This window comes from Calonectris borealis, chromosome 2 (genome assembly GCF_964195595.1).
Source record: "Calonectris borealis chromosome 2, bCalBor7.hap1.2, whole genome shotgun sequence".
Classification (NCBI taxonomy): domain Eukaryota; kingdom Metazoa; phylum Chordata; class Aves; order Procellariiformes; family Procellariidae; genus Calonectris; species Calonectris borealis.
In genome coordinates this window covers 150,005,125-150,023,791 of record NC_134313.1, presented here as the reverse complement: position 1 = coordinate 150,023,791, position 18,667 = coordinate 150,005,125, and the positions used below count along the sequence as shown (strand labels likewise).

The window sequence follows — 18,667 nt, the reverse complement described above, 5'->3', positions numbered from 1 at the left end:
CAATAGTTCTAAAGTGATGTTTGGTAATTCCAGTCAGGACAAGAATAACTCATGACAGGGGATTTCAAAGATTCAGCAGTGGAAAAAATGCAAATTATCCCATTTGCAGATTCCAATTCTTTCTGTCTCAGGATTAATGAAAAGAATGGTAATAACTCCTCCCCACAAAAGCACTGTGGTTCTGGAGGAAGCTTGCAGTGGTACAGTGAGAGCAGGCAGCCTAAGCCATCATAGCATAGAACTTATTTATCCACAGATTAAATGACATAGTTGCATGCAATTCTAGGGAACCAGATGTGATTAATGAGGTGGCCTATTTCCTCCTGTCTTCCTAAATGAATAAAGTTTTCCACTGCCTGGCACTCTGCATTATCGTTTACATTTATGCAAAACGAATGCAAGATGGTATCAATTTAGGGCAACTGCTTCTATCACCCATATTAGATTAATTTTGCACAGGGCTGGAGAGTAACAGACAGGGCAGAGCATCTCATAACCAAGAATAGTAGTGTCCTGAAAATGTCACCATTTTAATGTCAGAATGCATATATAGTTCTTGCCAAATTTATCTTAACATTACAAATTGAAATGTTCCTCCCCACTTCTCTGGGTCTTGAAGGCAGGAACTTTTCTGTGGTCTTCAAAAAGATTGTTTTTTCTTTAAAAAGGTTTCAACAACAGGAGATAAACAAAGCTTTGGTGCATACTCCTTTGATCAAGCACAGGCTCCTTTGTCCTAAGCAGAGCAAAGCTTTCATGAAGCTAGAGTCAAAATGCAAATAAACTGCATTTTCATAGATTAAGACTACTAACATAACATTCAGAAACAGAGCCAAAGCAGAGCTTGCATCATCATGTCTTTTATAAGATAAGCAAAGCCAGATATGTGGGCATATCAGAAGTTTCTTGTGTCTACAAAACTAATCCAGTAAAAGTATCCTGCAGCAATCCTGTCTGCAAGGTGCAAAGACATCTATCTTAGGTGAAGATATGACTGCTGCTAGTAGAATAACCCAGATCCTCACTAGCTTTCTAATGAAGAGGAGAGGAGTACTATTATTTCTGCTTCATTCAGGTGCATGGCTTCAACACAGGCATGAAAAATGAGCCTGAAGGCTCACAACTGGTCTGTAGCAGAGAGAGAAGAGAACCCAGATTTCTCCAAGTCTGGACAATCAGTCATATCACTGATTACATTTTTTTAATATAAGGAGGATAACAGAAAGATGTACATCTTGAAGAGAAAGTCACATTCTGCATGCCAAACTGAGATTAAAATAACCAAAGAAAGAAAGAAATTGTTCTTTGCCCCTAGAGACTTGAGATTATCTATCTTCTCATTCTCATTTGCATGAAATTCAACTGGAAGTATAGCCTCTAGGCTATAGCCTCCAGGATTCTAGCAACAATAGCAAGAAAAAAAAATCATCTAAAGCAACGATTGAAATTCTGAAACACTTGGGAGAATGCAGAAAGGCCCGACCAAGGTAACATGTTGGTGCTATGAAGGCAAACCAAATGGCCTCAATCTAACCAGTGTTCTCACCAAATAGATGGAAAACCTCACAGAGCTAGAGATACAGATGAGTTATTTCTTATTTGAAATATATGAACTTTGAAATACGTCAGTTGCCAAGAAATGATAGCTGCAGGGAAAAGGTGACCTTTTAATACTAACCATTGATTCTAGAGTATTTTCAAACAGGCCCAAATTAGGTGAACTAATTGAGCAAATTAGACCCTACCTTTCAAAACCCAAGAGGAATTTACTAAACAATCAAGAATTTACTAAACACTCAACACTTACAACAACCCAAAAAAAGCCATTTGAAATCCAGGAGTAGCACATTTGAGCCATGGTGATGGTTTTCAAGTCCATCACATGAACATCACTTTTACAATAAAATGTCATTTTCAGCAAAATAGTGATCTTATAAGCAATATAATGAAATGACCTTATATAGCCAAACGTTCAAATATCCCTCCCCCCCCCAAATGTAGGGAAATTCCTGGCAGGTATCAACTAATTTGTCTACTTAAATGAAAATTTTCAGACCCAACTTACTTCTTTGTAGCCGAAAATGATACGCCCATCATTGAGAAGGGTGGCCTGAAAAGTGAAACTGCCCAGGTTGTAATTATCCTGCAGATGTACGTGGTCCCACTGGACAACTAGTGCTGTGCCTGTGAACCCCAGAGTGGGGGTAGAGAGGCAAAGGGAAGAAAAAAATGTGAGAAAAATATTAACTGACTAGGAAAAGTACTTAACTGCAGTTACCTGAAACAAGAACAAGTTTTGTCTCTTTTTAGCAACTTTCAGCCCAGTATCTTGAAATGCCAAAGATATTACAAACACAAGTTGCAATGAAAATCCTCTTACAGCTAGACACCACAGTGCCACAAATAACTACCTCAGCTACTCACACAAAAGTCTGCTAAAGCAGGATTGGTCAAGTAACTTGTTTGGAATTGCACAAGGAGTCAACAATCACTAAAAGTAGGATCCAGTACTCAGAATTCAGGTGTGCTGCCACAACAACCGCTTTGCAGTGGCTTTTTTTACACTATATATAGATATACCCTGATGACTTTGAAATGTGAAGTGCTAATAACATTGCCTGTTTAGTAAAAGTTATTATTTGAGGAATTCAGATTCTTCCATTAAGTGTGCATTAATATAAATAACATTAAGTTTTTTTTCTGCATGGTGCAAGCCCTTGCTCAGGTTCTGCAAGTTGAAAAATATTAGGTGTTGGCAATAAATAAACGTAGTTTAAATTAAAACCACTAAGAATTCATAGATGGGGTAAATACTGAGTCTGGTGTGCAGAGATTTAGTTGCAAGAGGCTTGTTAATATTCATGGGAGTTCTCTGGCTGAATATCCACTTACCACGCTAAAAATGTACCCCAAGCGACGTGCATTCCCTGTAAGCGTGTTTTACAGATGTTGAGGCTTATAGACACATTCAAGCAGCTTGGCTGAAAGACACTTATCACCAAAACTGTGTTTACTGAAAATGACTTTTTCGTCTTTATGTGCCTTCCTCAACATACTTCTCTCTTTGGCACTAATGGGAGTTATGTGCTTTGATTCATAGCACTTTAATTTCATTTCTTCCTGGAGTGTTCAAGGTGGGTCAGTATGCATCCAGCTCAATGCATTTTTGATATATCCTTGAAACATCTTTTGTCACAGATCTTCTGTGCTGTAACTTTCATTAACACATCTTGGCAGGGGATGTCACGAAACTATAAGCATGGAAATTTTTGGTGCATACTGCACCAAGTCCACCACATTATTGTCCCGTGTGTCTTTCATGAGTCTAGTACATGCTCAATAATGGTGCACACAGTGCATTTTTCCTTCTGTGACCGCATTCATTAACTGCTTTCTGAATATTTATTTGATTAAATATCATTTTAAAGGAATTTAAAGGGACTTTTAAAATTATTGGAGCAAAAATAGCCAGAACGTCTTACAGTCAGTCTTTGAGTACCTTAGATCTATGTGCGTCTCAGAATCCCAAGCTAAAGTGGAAGTCAGCTGCCTCCAAAACAGTCTTCTCATTCCTTGTGTACATAAGTTCCTTGCAATTAGCTCCATGAGTGAGACTTGGATGCGTCACCACACTATGTGCTTGCTCACTACAGATGCCGCTCTAAAGCAGCACACTTACCCAGAGGGATAAAACAGGGATGAATAAGAAATAAGGAGCTGAACATACAGTTTGCTCATTTCCTTTTTATTTGGGGTAAGATAGCAAACTCTCTGTCCTAAAGCACATGGGGTCCAAAAGATCATCATGCCTCACAAAGGAGGAGTGAATACATCTTAAAGATGTATTCAACCTTGTCAGGAAAGCAATGTGATACAGCCTGATACACCTGGTATGAAGACTGGAAATCAGGAATACAATGAGAATTATCAATGTCTTCCCCAGAATCTTTAGATTCTTTCAGTACAGATGACAAATCTCAGGCCATAATGTCAAATAATTTATGAAATGAAAATAGTATTTTTTCTGTTTGAAAATTCTCCATGTAAGAGCAGGATTTTCTCATGTAAATCTATTTTATTGGATTTTTAACAAACAAATGCTGCAAATAATGACTAGATTGCAAGGAAATGTTATGACTAGGTGCAAAGGTTATAGGATACATTTTGATCCCTGATCTAAAGAATAAAAATTAACACACCTGGTTGGAAATGTGACATATTTTTTGGACATGTTCATAATTTGTGCTTAAATGCACTGTGAATAAACATACATAGAATGTCACAGGCTTGTCCAGGAAGATTTAAAACAATCATAGATCCCATGATATTAAGTCATGATACTAAACTCTCTAAGTTTCAAATTCAGAATAGACAGTCACTGCCATTGTATTTGATCACTAAAGGCCCGAGATAAGGCACCTTTAACCACATAGGTTATGTTTTCACAATTTTGATAATAACTGACTTCATGAGACAAATATCCACACATTCAAGGCCTTTGAAAGATCTCACAGAGCTTCAAGTATAACACTGCAGTTTGCCTTTTACCCTTTCAATCTTTTGTACAAGGGACTGTTGGGAACTTGTGGTGTAGATGAGTGTATTGGATTCCAATCCTGGGACTCCATGCACACTTAGTCATCGACGGATTTATTAACCTTATACCTGCCCTGCTTCTGTGTATTCTTGCTATTGCATTCCACAAATGCTATTTTCATTTTATCTGGTGGGTGGATGGTATTTACTATATATATTTTGAAGTAACAGGAACTTGCACTTTTATACAAGACAGATTTTTACTTTTAAAACTGATAAAATATATTGCTAGTTTGAGTTTATGTACTTTAACATCCAGAAGATATCTGTCCAATTAGGAAAAAGCATTCATGACTCTTTAACTGTGTTCTAAATTAAGAACTGTTTATGGATGTCTAACCACATGCTTTATATAGCTTTTGAGTTAAAAAAAAAGAACAAATAAAAATTTAAAAAATCTTCAGTTTTTCCTTCAAAAATAGTTATTTAGGAAAATATGAAGAGCCAAGGGACACAGACACATTCATTTATGAAGGACTACTACATACCATTATCAAAGTATCTGACTGTTGAATTTCTTGACACACTGGGGTCAAAATTTGCCATTAAGGGTGCAATATATTGTGTAGCTGTTAGCATTCGATGCACAACTTCTCCAGTATATATGAAACCTACAATGAAAAAAAAAATATTGAGACCATTTCAGTAACTTCTGAAAAGATTTAATAAAATGGCAGGTTGAACTAGGCATTGCCAAAGCAGTGAAGGGTCATCTGAGAGAAATTAATCCCACCACCAATTTTATAGTGAATTAAGTAAGAGCTAAAATTTCAGGAAAATGTCTGTGGTGGCTACTAAAAGAGCAAGATCCAAGATGAACAATGGAAAAATTACTTCAAGAAGAAAGTTTTCATACAGAAATAAAAACAGAGCAAACTCAAGGAAGAATAACTCCAGTTATGGACAAATGCAGATATGTGGCATTATCAAAATGAGCCATTTACCACCATGCATATTCCACAGTGCTTTCTATCCCTTCCAAAAATCTGCAATTTGTTTTGCTTTTGCAAACTGTTACCTCTTCAAAAGTTAGTCTAACCCTTTTTCATATTTCTAGAGACACAGAGTAAGAGACTATTTCAGACAAGAAGAGGTGACAACATTTAAACAAAAAAAAAAAAAAACAGATGAAGTGTGGAACAGATAGGATTTTTCCATGATTATAAGCCAAGCAGCATTTCTGCTACGTTCTCTGCAGTGTCAGGTCTCACTAGTTTATCCTATTCATCCCTGAATCCACAGTTCTCCTCAAATCAGTAGTGGGCTGCTTCCATCAGAAATGCTTACTGGTTTGGAACTGGAGTTCTTCCTTCAAGGAAGAACAGTCATATGCAGTGAATACAGTAATGCTGCAGTTTTCTTCAAAGCAAAACTTTGTGTATTTTAATGGCAGGAAACGCCTGCCATTTTAAACAAGAAATGGTTTACAAATAAATCTGAATTGTTTAGGTTTGCCAACTCCACTTCAACTGACTAATGGGACTAACTTCTTTAGATGCCCCAACCTAAAGCCTGACTTAAAAACTCCTATCACCCTAGAGTGAGTCTTTTCTTAAGTTTTATTTTAGCTTTTACCTTTCTGGTCAAAACTGACAAATTTTAAGTTGATTGGAGCTATAGATAGATCTTCAAAACTAAGGTTTGCATATTACCTCTCCTCTTCAAGTGTTTACCAGAATGGTGCCTTATGCTGAAGTGTTTGCTTTCTCTCCTTTATTGATTTAATGAAGTATATTCCAACAGCAAACACCCCAATAACAACAAGAATATTAAAGTTGGCTGAAAATTTTCTAACAGAAAAAATTCTATTTGGAAGATGTCTCACAGAAATTCAATTCTTTACTGGCAAATGATAGTATCCACTGCAACAGTATTTATGCTGGTTTGTGTCTTTTTTTCCTTCTTCGGTCATATTGAGAGTCTCTCTTCCTCTACAACCCCTTTTACTGCCAAGCCCAAGAGGTCATTTCTTCTCACATTTAGTATCATCGCAATACAACACATAATGAAGGAGCATATAAATCTATCCCTAAAACATGATTGTGAAATTCCAGAAATAAACACAAACCTGAACAACTGGAATTACCCTGAAGGTAGAAATACCATTTTCCAGCCAACTCCAGTTAATATATGATATTAAAAAACTATTAGTGCGCAACCCCACTTTCTTAACAATAGTATCTCCATCCTAACAACTGTGATATGAGACAGATTTGTTAAAAGGCTTGTTTGATGTGATATAGGAAATCTCTGAGAGCATGAAAAAAATAACAAGTTTCTGGAGTGCTTTAGGCATCCTTCTACTCCTGTCTTCTCCTGAAACATGTTGGTAAATGCTTGCTAACTGTTCACGGAACTAGTTCTAGAAGTCATAAGATGCTATAAACAAACAAACAAAAAACGTGGTTCTTTGGAATCATATTCCTGCATGGTTGCTAGCAGTTAAGATCAAGTACCATGAAGTCAACTCAAGTGGAGGTAATAGGAGACCTAAGAAAAAGCCAGATTTGCAGAAAATAAAACAAAAGATTCAGTTGGAAACATTGACAAAGGGGCGAGCTAGGAACCTAGCTGCCTTTGCTTCACTTAAAACACACCTATGTATTCAAATGATACAGTATTTTAATATCTGGACACCTCCTAACTACTACATTAATTCTTAGGACTAAAGTACAACTGTCTCTCTTTTTTTTTTTGGGGGGGGGGAGATTTTTTCAGTTAAATATCTAAATACCACTTTTCCCTTTTGCTTATTGATAGGGAAACACCAATTTAAAAAAAAAAATCTGCCCACACATATTTACAAGTCGTGTATATACCTGAACTTTCAGAATATACAATTGTGGCTGTAGTTTTACTCTGTTACTCATCATTTTAGGATAGCCAACCGTCCTGCCAAGTATAGTTCCTGAAATGCATTTTCATTATTTCCTATTTATTGCTGTCTGCTTCTAAAATGTCATTGCCTTGAGAAGTATTCTCTCATGCTTATTTAGACATTTTAAATACATATCATTTCATCGAAAATTTGTGCGGCTTATTATCCTTATGGTCATGTGCACTCATATTTTAACGCAATCTTGGGTAGGTCTATAACCTTGAAACCATTCCTCAAAAATATTTTGAAGAAAATATAAACAAAACCTTTGAATCCATATTCATGTATTACAATTAGCCTTAATACTTCAGTACTTATTCATCCCTTACACAATGGTCCTATCTTTACACACAGTTTCCCTTTCATGCTTTCATCCCATTTACAGTATAAATGTCACCATTATAACTAATAATGAGGCAGATACAATAGGCAAAGAAAGGACTTAATTGTGCTGGAACACATAACTAAGTAAATCAGCCCAGGTAATTAGTAACCACAAAGCGTATTTCCAAGTGTTTGCCGGATGCAGCTTTACTTTAGACAAAAATGGAAAGCAGGAGGTGTATGATAGCTGGGAAGCAGGCAGGCCTTGCATGAAGATCATTCTAATGAGAACTCCAGTCATGCATTGGAACAACTTGAAAAGAAACACAAAGTCATTTCAAATCATCCCAGAGATTCAAAGGCCACTGTTGAACATGGACATTTTATCATTGCCACTACAACATAAAGAAAGCAACAAATGTAAAATTAACTTATTCCTGAATGGAATTCCGTAGAAAATTGGCTTATACTATCTGTGACCTAATTTTCTGACAGTGGTAAATGCTTATGGTTGATTCATTTATTCAAGGAAGAATCTTTCAGACCTGCAATTTCCTGAACCACTGAATCTCTCCTTTGTCGGAGGGGTTGACAGAGCTCTTTTCCAAAACTCTCCACAAGTACTATACCTAGAAGCATAATATGCTCCTAAATACTAGAATTGAAGACAAATAGGAAAGAGTGCTCAGCATTTTGTAGTTTTTATATGTATATATAAATCTAACTAAAACTAAGTATGAACTAATACTAAAGTCAATTGTAACTCAAGGAGGGTATACTCCTGATCCTCATGGTGTACAAATGCACACTCACACTGAGGAGAAAACTATATATGCATATATAACCACTTAAATATGAAAGCACTCTTCCACTTGATGCAGGACCCTGACTTGATTTAAAAATGCATTTTACATCTGAATTTACCCATTCCAAAATATGCTCCGTATCTGTTGCATTTTACCATATTAGATTTACATATAAGATTTAACATATAAGATTACAACAATCTGCACATAAGCCTTCTGTGGTTTCTTTTTTCTACTCCTAGCTGTGCACAAACTCAATAGTACTAGAAAGTTTTTCGACAATATTTGTCAAGTGTGCAGAATAATAGAATACAGGTCCAAAGCAGCACAGGCAATGAGTCCTTTGAAGTTGCTATTGTGCATCTATAAAGATGTGATAGGATATGGAATATGCAGGCAACATAAAAATGAAACATCTAGGTTGATAACAGTCTTCTCCCTTCTAAGACCCTGCATGAACAAGTTACATAAATCTGAGCCTGATTTTATATATGTGACATGATAAACTGTTTTTGCACTTTAGCATTTAGCTGAATTAGAACAATACCTGCTTTAGATTATAATTTCATGTGTGATTTATTTTTAAATATCTGAAACAACTGGTCATATCTTAAAAGCATCATACTGAATACAGGGTATAAATGAATTATACTTCTATGTGTTTGTGATGAGTAGGCTCTATTTTGAGAATATACATTTTAGATGCTCAGTACTTCCTCAAAGCGATTATTACAGTTCAGCCTTTACCTATGTGGTGGGTTGACCTTTGCCAGCTGCCACATGCCCACATAGCTGTTCTCTCACTCCCCTTCCTCAACAGGTCAGAGGGACAAAATAAGATGAAAAAACTTGTGGGTCCAGGTATAGACAGCGACAACACTTGCCAATTACTGTTATAGGTAAGACAGAATTGATCCACCTGAGGGTACTGACGGAGGAGATTGCCAAGCCATTCTCTATCATTTACCAGCAGTCCTGGTTAACTGGGGAGGTCCCGGACGACTGGAGGCTTGCCAATGTGACGCCCATCTACAAGAAGGACCGGAAAGAGGATCCGGGGAACTACAGGCCGGTCAGCCTGACCTCGGTGCCGGGGAAGGTTATGGAGCGGTTTGTTTTGAGGGCGCTCACGAGCCATGTCCGGGACAACCACGGGATCAGACCCGGCCAGCACGGGTTCATGGAAGGCAGGTCCTGCTTGACCAACCTGATCTCCTTCTATGACCAGGTGACCCGCCTAGTGGATGAGGGAAAGGCTGTGGATGTGGTCTACCCGGACTTCAGTAAAGCCTTTGACACTGTCTCCCACGGCATTCTCCTAGAGAAGCTGGCGGCTCACGGCTTAGACAGGTGTACTCTTCGCTGGGTAAAAAACTGGCTGGACAGCCGAGCCCAGAGAGTTGTGGTCAATGGAGTTAAATCCAGTTGGCGGCCGGTCACGAGCGGTGTTCCCCAGGGCTCAGTACTGGGGCCGGTCCTGTTCAATATCTTTATCAATGATCTGGATGAGGGGATCGAGTGCTCCCTCAGTCAGTTTGCAGACGACACCAAGTTGGGCAGGAGTGTTGATCTGCTGGAGAGTAGGAAGGGTCTGCAGAGGGACCTGGACAGGCTGGATCAATGGGCCGAGGCCAACTGTATGAGGTTCAACAAGGTCAAGTGCCGGGTCCTGCACTTTGGCCACAACAACCCCATGCAATGCTACAGGCTTGGGGAAGAGTGGCTGGAAAGCTGCCCAGAGGAAAAGGACCTGGGGGTGCTGGTTGACAGCCGGCTGAACATGAGCCGGCAGTGTGCTCAGGTGGCCAAGAAGGCCGACGGCATCCTGGCTTGTATCAGAAATAGTGTGGCCAGCAGGAGCAGGGAGGTGATCGTGCCCCTGTACTCGGCACTGGTGAGGCTGCACCTCAAATACTGTGTTCAGTTTTGGGCCCCTCACTACAAGAAAGACATTGAGGTGCTGGAGCGTGTCCAGAGGAGGGCAACGAAGCTGGTGAAGGGCCTGGAGCACAAGCCTTATGAGGAGCGGCTGAGGGAACTGGGGTTGTTTAGCCTGGAGAAAAGGAGGCTCAGGGGAGACCTTATTGCTCTCTACAACCACCTGAAAGGAGGTTGTAGCGAGGTGGGTATTGGTCTCTTGTCCCAAGTAACTAGCGATAGGATGAGAGGAAATGGCCTCAAGTTGCGCCAAGGGAGGTTTAGATAGGACATTAGGAGAAACTTCTTTACTGAAAGAGTGGTCAAGCATTGGAACAGGCTGCCCAGGGAAGTGGTTGAGTCACCATCCCTGGAAGTATTTAAAAGACGTGTAGATGAGGTGCTTAGGGACATGGTTTAGTGGGCATGGTGGTGTTGGGTTGACGGTTGGACTCGATGATCTTAGAGGTCTTTTCCAACCTTAATGATTCTATGATTCTATGATTCCATGACTTGGGCAAAATTAATTTAATTCATTGCCAGATAAAATAGGTTTGGATAGTGAGGAACAAAGACGAATTAAAATGTCTTCCCCCCACCCCTCCCTTTTTCCCAGGCTCAACATCACTCCTTCATTTCCAACCTCTCTACCTCCTCCTCCCCATTGAGCAGCGCAGGGGGATGGGCAATGTGGGTTGCAGTCGGTTCATAACATTTCATCTCTGTCGCTCCTTCCTCCTCACATTTTCCCTGCTCCAGTGTAGGTCCTTCCCGCGGGCTGGAGTCCTTCAGAATAAACCTGCTTCAGCATGGGTCCTCCATGGGCCACAGTTCCTTCAGGATATTTCCACATTTCCAGTGTGGGGTCCTCCCCAGGCTGCAGCATGGATATCTGCTTCAGCGTGGGCTCTTCCATGGGCTGCAGGGAAATACCTGCTCCAGCCTGGTCTCTTCCACAGATGCTTCGGTGCCTGGATGACTTCCTCCCCCTCCTTCTCTCACCTTGGTGTTCACAGGGTTGTTTCTCACACTTTTTCCTCACTCTTGACACTGCTGCGCAACATTTCTTACCCTTTCTTAGATATGTTTTCCCAGAGGTGCCACCAGCTTGGTTGATGGGCTCAGCTGTGTCCTGCAGTGGGTCCATTGGAGCCAGCTGAATCCATCTTTGTCTGTCATGGGGCAGCCCCTCACCTCCTTCTATAGAGGCAGACACCCCACCACCAAAACCTTGCCACAGACCCCTAATACAACCTAAGACTTAACCTAATATTTTACTTGTTTTATATATTACCTATTTCATATTTTATTTTACATATCAACTATTTTACCTAATATGCAACTATAACATTATTTACCTGAATGACTGGAATTTGTAGTGTCTTGTTAAGAGGTTTTTTTTATTTTTAGATTACTGATCTTCTAGTAGAAGATAGGTGGAAAGTTGCAGCTGAAACAGAGCGCTTAATTGTACCAGTCTTACCCTCAGCAATTGCTAGCTCTTGCCCAGGTCAGGTCACTCCCATTGTGTAATACCTTTTGTCTTCTAAAAAGGAAAAAATGTTCTGGCAAAAAGAAAGCGATCTAGAGAAAAAGAATCATCATGTCTGCTGAAAAATAAAAAATGTAATGGTGCTAAATAACAGCAATGATATAAGTTGATGTGGAATTACTCCTTCCAATAGCCGTGACATTGCTGTCATAAAAAACATATAAAATTTTGCTTATTCTCCAAAATGATCTTTATTGGAAATAAACACCTGAAACAATACTTCTTTCAACCTGAAATACCAAACAACGCATTTGACAAGAATAGGAATGCTCGAACCACTTTGTATAGCTGCCAATAAGCAGTTTGACACAGGCCTTAAAAAAACCTGCAATTATCTTTCCCTTCTTTTCAAAGTTCTGAATAATTTGAGAGCTTGACTGAATGGCAGGTAAGTTCCTCTGAAGCTCCATAAACCAACTCTACTTATCAGGTGGTTTTGCCATCATGGTACGAGTTGGCTCATGTACCTTTTGTACAGCAGCATTCAAGTTTCAGGTATAGAGATCAATATTGCTTTTATGATCTACAAAGCCTGAAGTGTTTTAAAGGTAACTAACTGCTCTCCTTCCACATCAGTTGACATTATATGAAGTGTGTCAGGGAGTCCTCAGCAAAGGCTTTTTCTGCCGTACAATGTGCCTGAAGATGTTGACTCATAGGGAAGTAAAAGACACATGACATACATTTTTCTTGAGACAGCTTACTTAATTCCAGATCAGAGAAATGAAAAGATGATACTAGGAATTTAAGACCAAATGAAAAAGTATGCATTTAAAAAACCCCAAATGAACGGCAGTGGTACAAGAACCTGGAGCTCAAAACAAAAAACAAATCTAACCACCTCATACAAAATATTAAATGTAAAAAAAAATAAGACTGCTTTGGAAAAAAAAAAGTTCATTTTCTTATCAGGCAGCTAATGTTAAGTAAAACCATATGTTGAAAGCCTTAGTAATACAACAAGCTGTGATTACTTAGTTGGAAAAGGAACTGCCTGCCAGCAGCGGCTGAACAATGAAAGGTTTTACATGAGAGAGACTGTCATTGGGCAATGGCAGAGCTGCCATTCGAGTGTACAGTTCAGTGTGGGTTTTCTCGAGCACCCTTGCAGCATATAAACTAGAGGGGAAATAGCAGAACAGCTTCCAAAAAATGGAACCAGAGGAAAGTGGTTTCCCTAAGAGGGTAGGCTCCAACCCAGATCACCCAAGGGAAAGCCTTGATTTCAACTTGTATATTCACATATGCAAGAAGCTTTGTAGAGATGTAACAACACACTTTCACACACACCTCGAAATGTTTTGTTGCATAGAGGAATCATTTCTTTCATTTCTCCCTGTTCATTTTCTTAAGCAGGGTGAGAGTACATGACTTCTACTGCTCATTTTCCTCCAAAACACTCTGAAAACTTTCTGCAGCCAAGAGAGAAAACTGCAGAGGAACTGGCAGGAGCTTCCTGGCTCTCTGGCTGCTTCTCTTTTGGTCTCAGCATAATCAAAACCTTCTGAGAGGATCTGCTCTGGGGCATTTGGTGGTATCTCATATGACCCCAAAGCTACCTCAATGGGTAGCAGTGCTTCTACTCCATCTTTACCATCTTAGACCCAGTCCACTGCCCATTTTTGATGGAAACCAGAGTCAACACAAGTACAGTACTGTACAGATTAAGATTTACCACAATTTTCAGAACTTTACCCCCAACCTAGCAATTATTATATTGTTGAAAGACTGACATAAAATGGGATATGTTACCTACCTCATCTGAGGATCTACTTCTCCCTCCCTGATGAATAAGATAGTAGGAGAGAAATGATAAGACACTTGGGCTTGTTTAAAAAACCCACCATAACCAGCTGTGGGGCCAAAGAAGTGTTTAATGCCTGGTTTCTGTCAAGCAGAGTTTGGCATCACTGGCCAAGACAAAGATAAGCTGCTCACAACTTAACTTGAGGGGTAAAAAAAGTCACATCCTAAAATTGATTCATATGCCATCTTGATGTCTCCAACTGCCAGAGTTACTGTCTTGCTGAAGAAAAAAATTTGGAAAGTGGATCAAAAATTTTTCCTCTGAGTTCTCCAATTAGTTGCCTATAATCATTGGCAATGTAAAAAGGTGCATTAATTTCTCTTGTTAAATTACTCTTTGCCAGGACAGTAGGAAAAATAGACCCGAGATAGGGACTGAGAAGTAGGACATGAGAGTTTATATGACTGTAAGACTGAGGTTCTAATAGTAATTTCAAAAAGTAAAATAATTCTCAGATTTAGCACATTTTGAGACAAATATTATTGTATTTAATTCTGCCCAGCAACATCTCAGCATATCTGCATGAGATTAGTCTTAAAGACCATTTCAGCAATTTTTGGATATTCCCATTTGTAAATAGAAAGCTGCAAATAAATTAAATAGGGAAATCGGAGTATAGTTTGTTGCTATTTGTAGCTAGGAAGGCCAGATTTAGGTAGTGAAATAAGAGCTAGTGAAACATATCTGCACTCTCTGTAAAGATTACTGGAGTATAGCAACAGCTTTGCCAAAGGCAAGGAGGGAACTGCAGCCTCTGCCCTCAGGACCACCCCACGCTGTGTGCGCTCTGTCTCATATGCTCCCTTGCTCAAATCACTCCAATACGGTGGCCCAGACCCATTACTGAGCCCAGCTCAGTGCGCCCAGACCACAGACATCTCATCTAAGGTCTCTTTTATTTGCCAGCCACATGCTAATATGTACCTACAAAAAAAACCCCTCAAACCAAAAATCAAACCATTGAAATCTTTCATTATGTGAACAGATATTCCTTAATGCACTTTTTCTGTAGTAAGATGGTGGAGAACACAGCTATCATTTGGGAAAGCTATGGCCTCGTCTGCCTTCAGCACAAACAACCAAGTTTTCCCCAGCAGGAAGGCCAGAAAATTTTAGGAGTGTTGTTACTTAAGCACATATAACCATCAGCTGAGCTCAAGATAAGACAGAGAACACGAGCATAACTCAAGAAGATACGCGTTTGTGTTTTCAAAGTGTCAGAGAATTCCAAATTGTTCCACCTTTTAAGCCACTGGTTCTCATGCAGTCATTCACTTCGAAAAGATTTTTGTAAACAAAGCTTTATTAAAATTAGCACCTAATAAAATCCTGACATCCTTTTATTCATTAGCCATTCAAGAAAACTCATTTCAATTGCAGCACACAAAACAACTCATTTGCAAAAACCTCTGCTGTGTTCAAACAAGAGAATAAATTATGTTTTGTGCCATATGTAAATGAGACTATAGAAACTAGACTCCTCCTATAAAAGATTCTTCCACACACATTAACACCTCGTCCTGCTCATGTCTTTCTTTTTAATAAATACAATTGTTCTAAGTGGTAGGGAAAGATTCAGCCCTTTTGTTGCAGCTGCTCTTCTCTAGGGTAATAAAACATTACTACTTCAGATGCACCTTCTCATTAAAAGACATTTTTTTGGACTGACATTGTATAAACATGTTCTTGAAATAGTTTAATTCCACTCTTTTATTTAATTTACCTTAGTACAATTATAACCAACATCATAGAAATGAATTGAGAACAAGCAGACCATCTCCTAACCAGTAAAAAGTTATTTGAGCTTTATCAACCAGTAAAATTCTCTCCCTGTCTGTAAAGTTGTCACAAGTTTTTTCCATTTCGAAGTACATTTTCAAAATATTTTTCATCAATTTATGATCATATCTGATACCTCAATTGGGAAAGGTCAGAGCTGCAAGTTTTCTCTTGGATTGAAAGCCCAGTAGGATGCTATTTTTTGTAATTATTTTAATTTGAGCTGCTGAGAACAGCTTCAAAATTTTGACTTGCATTTTATTTTCATGTTTCTTCTTCTCCATCTTGCTGTTTCTGACATATCACTTATTGTTATCTTACATTCTTTTTTTTATCTTCAGCAGTAAAGTAAAAACCTGATGAATCTCTCTTCGTTTCTGGAATTAAACTACAAAAGGACTCAAAAGACACCTTTATATTCGATGGAAAAACGGCAAGATGTGTCATGGGGGAAATAAAACATATCAGGAATGGAGTTGCTCACATATTTATTTGGTGAAGTTGACAAATATTGCGTAAGTGTATAAAGCACAGTCCACAAAACTCTGCACTGTATATTTTTCAACTATGCGAAAATGTGTTTTCTGTGTGCTTTTCCTGATATTTCTCCACCAACTATTTCATGGTGAAGCAAATTCAAGAATATGTTTTGCTATTAAGCCCCTAAAATATATTGGAACGCTGAATTCTGGAAACAGATGATGTAATTTACTTTCAAACACTCTCCTATATAGCCATATTAATATTTCTTTGATACTTCACTGAAGTAAGCTTTAAGTAATGTCATTTATCCCCAGATGGCTAATTTATTGTTATGTCTGTGGAAGAATGTTATCATCACTATAATTGCATGAAGATTACAGTGTAATTAAACAAAAGGATAACAGCAACTCCAGATCCCTCAGACAATCCATGAAAGTTAAATACCTTAGTGGGCTTTCAAGATCAGTGTAAAAATGAACCAATCTCTCATGCTATTTTATAATTTTTTCAGTCTTCTGGGGAAAATGAATTAGAGATAGATTATACATATTTTTTGGCTTTGCTTTTGCTTGACTAGATTGAATGCACCAACCCATTTCTTCTTTCGGCCTGAAAAGTGGGCTATCTGAAAGCTAAACCCCAGAAGGCGTAAGTATAACACTGGTTCTTAATTGCATAACCTTACAAGGACTTCTTGTGTGTCTGTACATGAGAGAAAAAAGAAAAGCTAGCCAGAATCCTCATACTCTTGGCTGTACTTCTCTGTTATCTTATGTAGATATTTAAAGACCAGAAGATTAGTTTTTCACCATTATTTTTCCCGCTGCTTTGTTAATACTGAAAGCTTTATCTGGAAAAATTGAGAACGTGTAATATATGTCATTGAGTAAATGCCAATAAGTTTCCCAGTTTGCTGTAATTTCCCCTCTACTCATGGCTGTTGTGAAAAGTATATGATCTGGTCGAATGTAACCCATTCTGATGAATATCTTCTTCAATTCAGCAAAGGGATTTAGGGGATTATGTATCATGAAACTCTTCCAGTAGAGTTTTTTCTTCTAACATGCCACAAGATATCCCTTGTCAGGAGGTTGTTAGATATCACTAGGAAGAGTACAGGAGCAAGAGAAGCACTTTTAAGTAAGGACACTGTAATGGACAACTTGCAAATTTAATTGTAACTTTTAAGGACTCTAAATTGTGAATGCTCTCAAATTCAGGAGAAACAAACCCAGAGGTTATTTAGAGTCTAATGATTTGTATCAACTCCTGTCCGATCAAGCACATACTTCCCCAGAGAAAATTCTTGGACAGAGGCATGAAATACAGTATCTACTCAGTGAGATACCGCCATGCGATAGCTCCCAAGTGCCTCTCAGCTCTGGCCAAACAAAGACCAGTGCGGTTCCTAGACAGGCTGGAATCAGAGAAAAGAGGTTGGCGGGAGGATTATCTCGCTTGGGCTGAATATTTTAGCAGCTGTGTCATTGCAGTAACCTTGGTGCTGCTAAATCCTAGGATGAGGCTTGAATAGAGCTGTTGGGGGGAAATCTAATTTTGCAGTCTATTTCTGATATAAGTGTCTCTTCCACTAGTTGGGTAAAATATCCTCATGCCTGAACAGCTCTTGTCATCAATAAAAAAGTTTGGATGGAACTGAGGAAAATGGTCTTTTAATGTTTGAAAACTTATAAATAAAAAATGGTTCATCTTTGAATTAAACTGTTGTAATATCAATACAGATCTTCTTTCCTTTTGCTGCTATGTCTCTCTCCTTCTATATTGCCACAGAGTCTAATAAAAATACCTATCGTAAGCTTTTCTGTTTGCCCAGTTTATTCTCCTCTTCCTTCTAACTTTTAAAGCTAGTTCTTACCTGGATAAATCACATGAAATGTGAATCATATGAATCATGTGAATTTCATGAAAAATGAAAGACTTTCAGGTTATGATGAAATCAATATTCTCCAAAGTTTCAAAAAATTCAGTAAGGAAAAGAATAATAGAATTTAGAAAAATGCTGAATGCCATCAAAGTGGGCTGTCATTCATTTTGTAGAAGTTTGCAACAAAAAGAAAAGAATGTTGCAGAAGAGGAAAGGATTTTTTTTTAAATTTTAAAAAGTCTGCTTAAAATTTGTGCATAACAGAAAGAAACATTGCTGAATGTCTTATTTCTAATGTAGTAAAGCAGTGTTATTTGAAATATAACTTTGGGATTATTAGGTATTAGATTAATTCCACACCCATTATATAATTTTATTATATTACTTCCATTATTCCTTCCTAAACTACTAAAGCTAATCCTATGTACATAATATTCACATCTATCCATGTAAAACAACATCCAAATGCACGTCAGGGAAGACTGCAGAGGCTAGCATGCAACATTAGAGAAGTTTCAGAGAAGCCATTAAATTACATTTCAGCTATATATATAAAAACTAACACTGAAATAGCATGGCATGAAGAAGTTTTTTATGCTAGCAGGAAGTTTTTCAGAAGGGAATTTAGCTCTGTGTTATT

At 38.3% G+C, this 18,667-nt stretch overlaps 1 protein-coding gene across 1 annotated transcript in view; it reads right to left on the bottom strand.

Annotated features, from left to right (window-relative positions):
• The window catches only part of PLXDC2 (plexin domain containing 2), a 284,357-nt gene that overhangs the window by 74,257 nt on the left and 191,433 nt on the right, over positions 1–18,667 (bottom strand). The window contains exons 5-6 of the mRNA XM_075143914.1: positions 5,085–5,207; positions 2,066–2,184 (exon numbers count right to left, since the gene is read on the bottom strand). Coding sequence (XP_075000015.1) covers positions 2,066–2,184; positions 5,085–5,207 — 242 coding nt within the window. The remainder of the gene's footprint in view (positions 1–2,065; positions 2,185–5,084; positions 5,208–18,667) is intronic.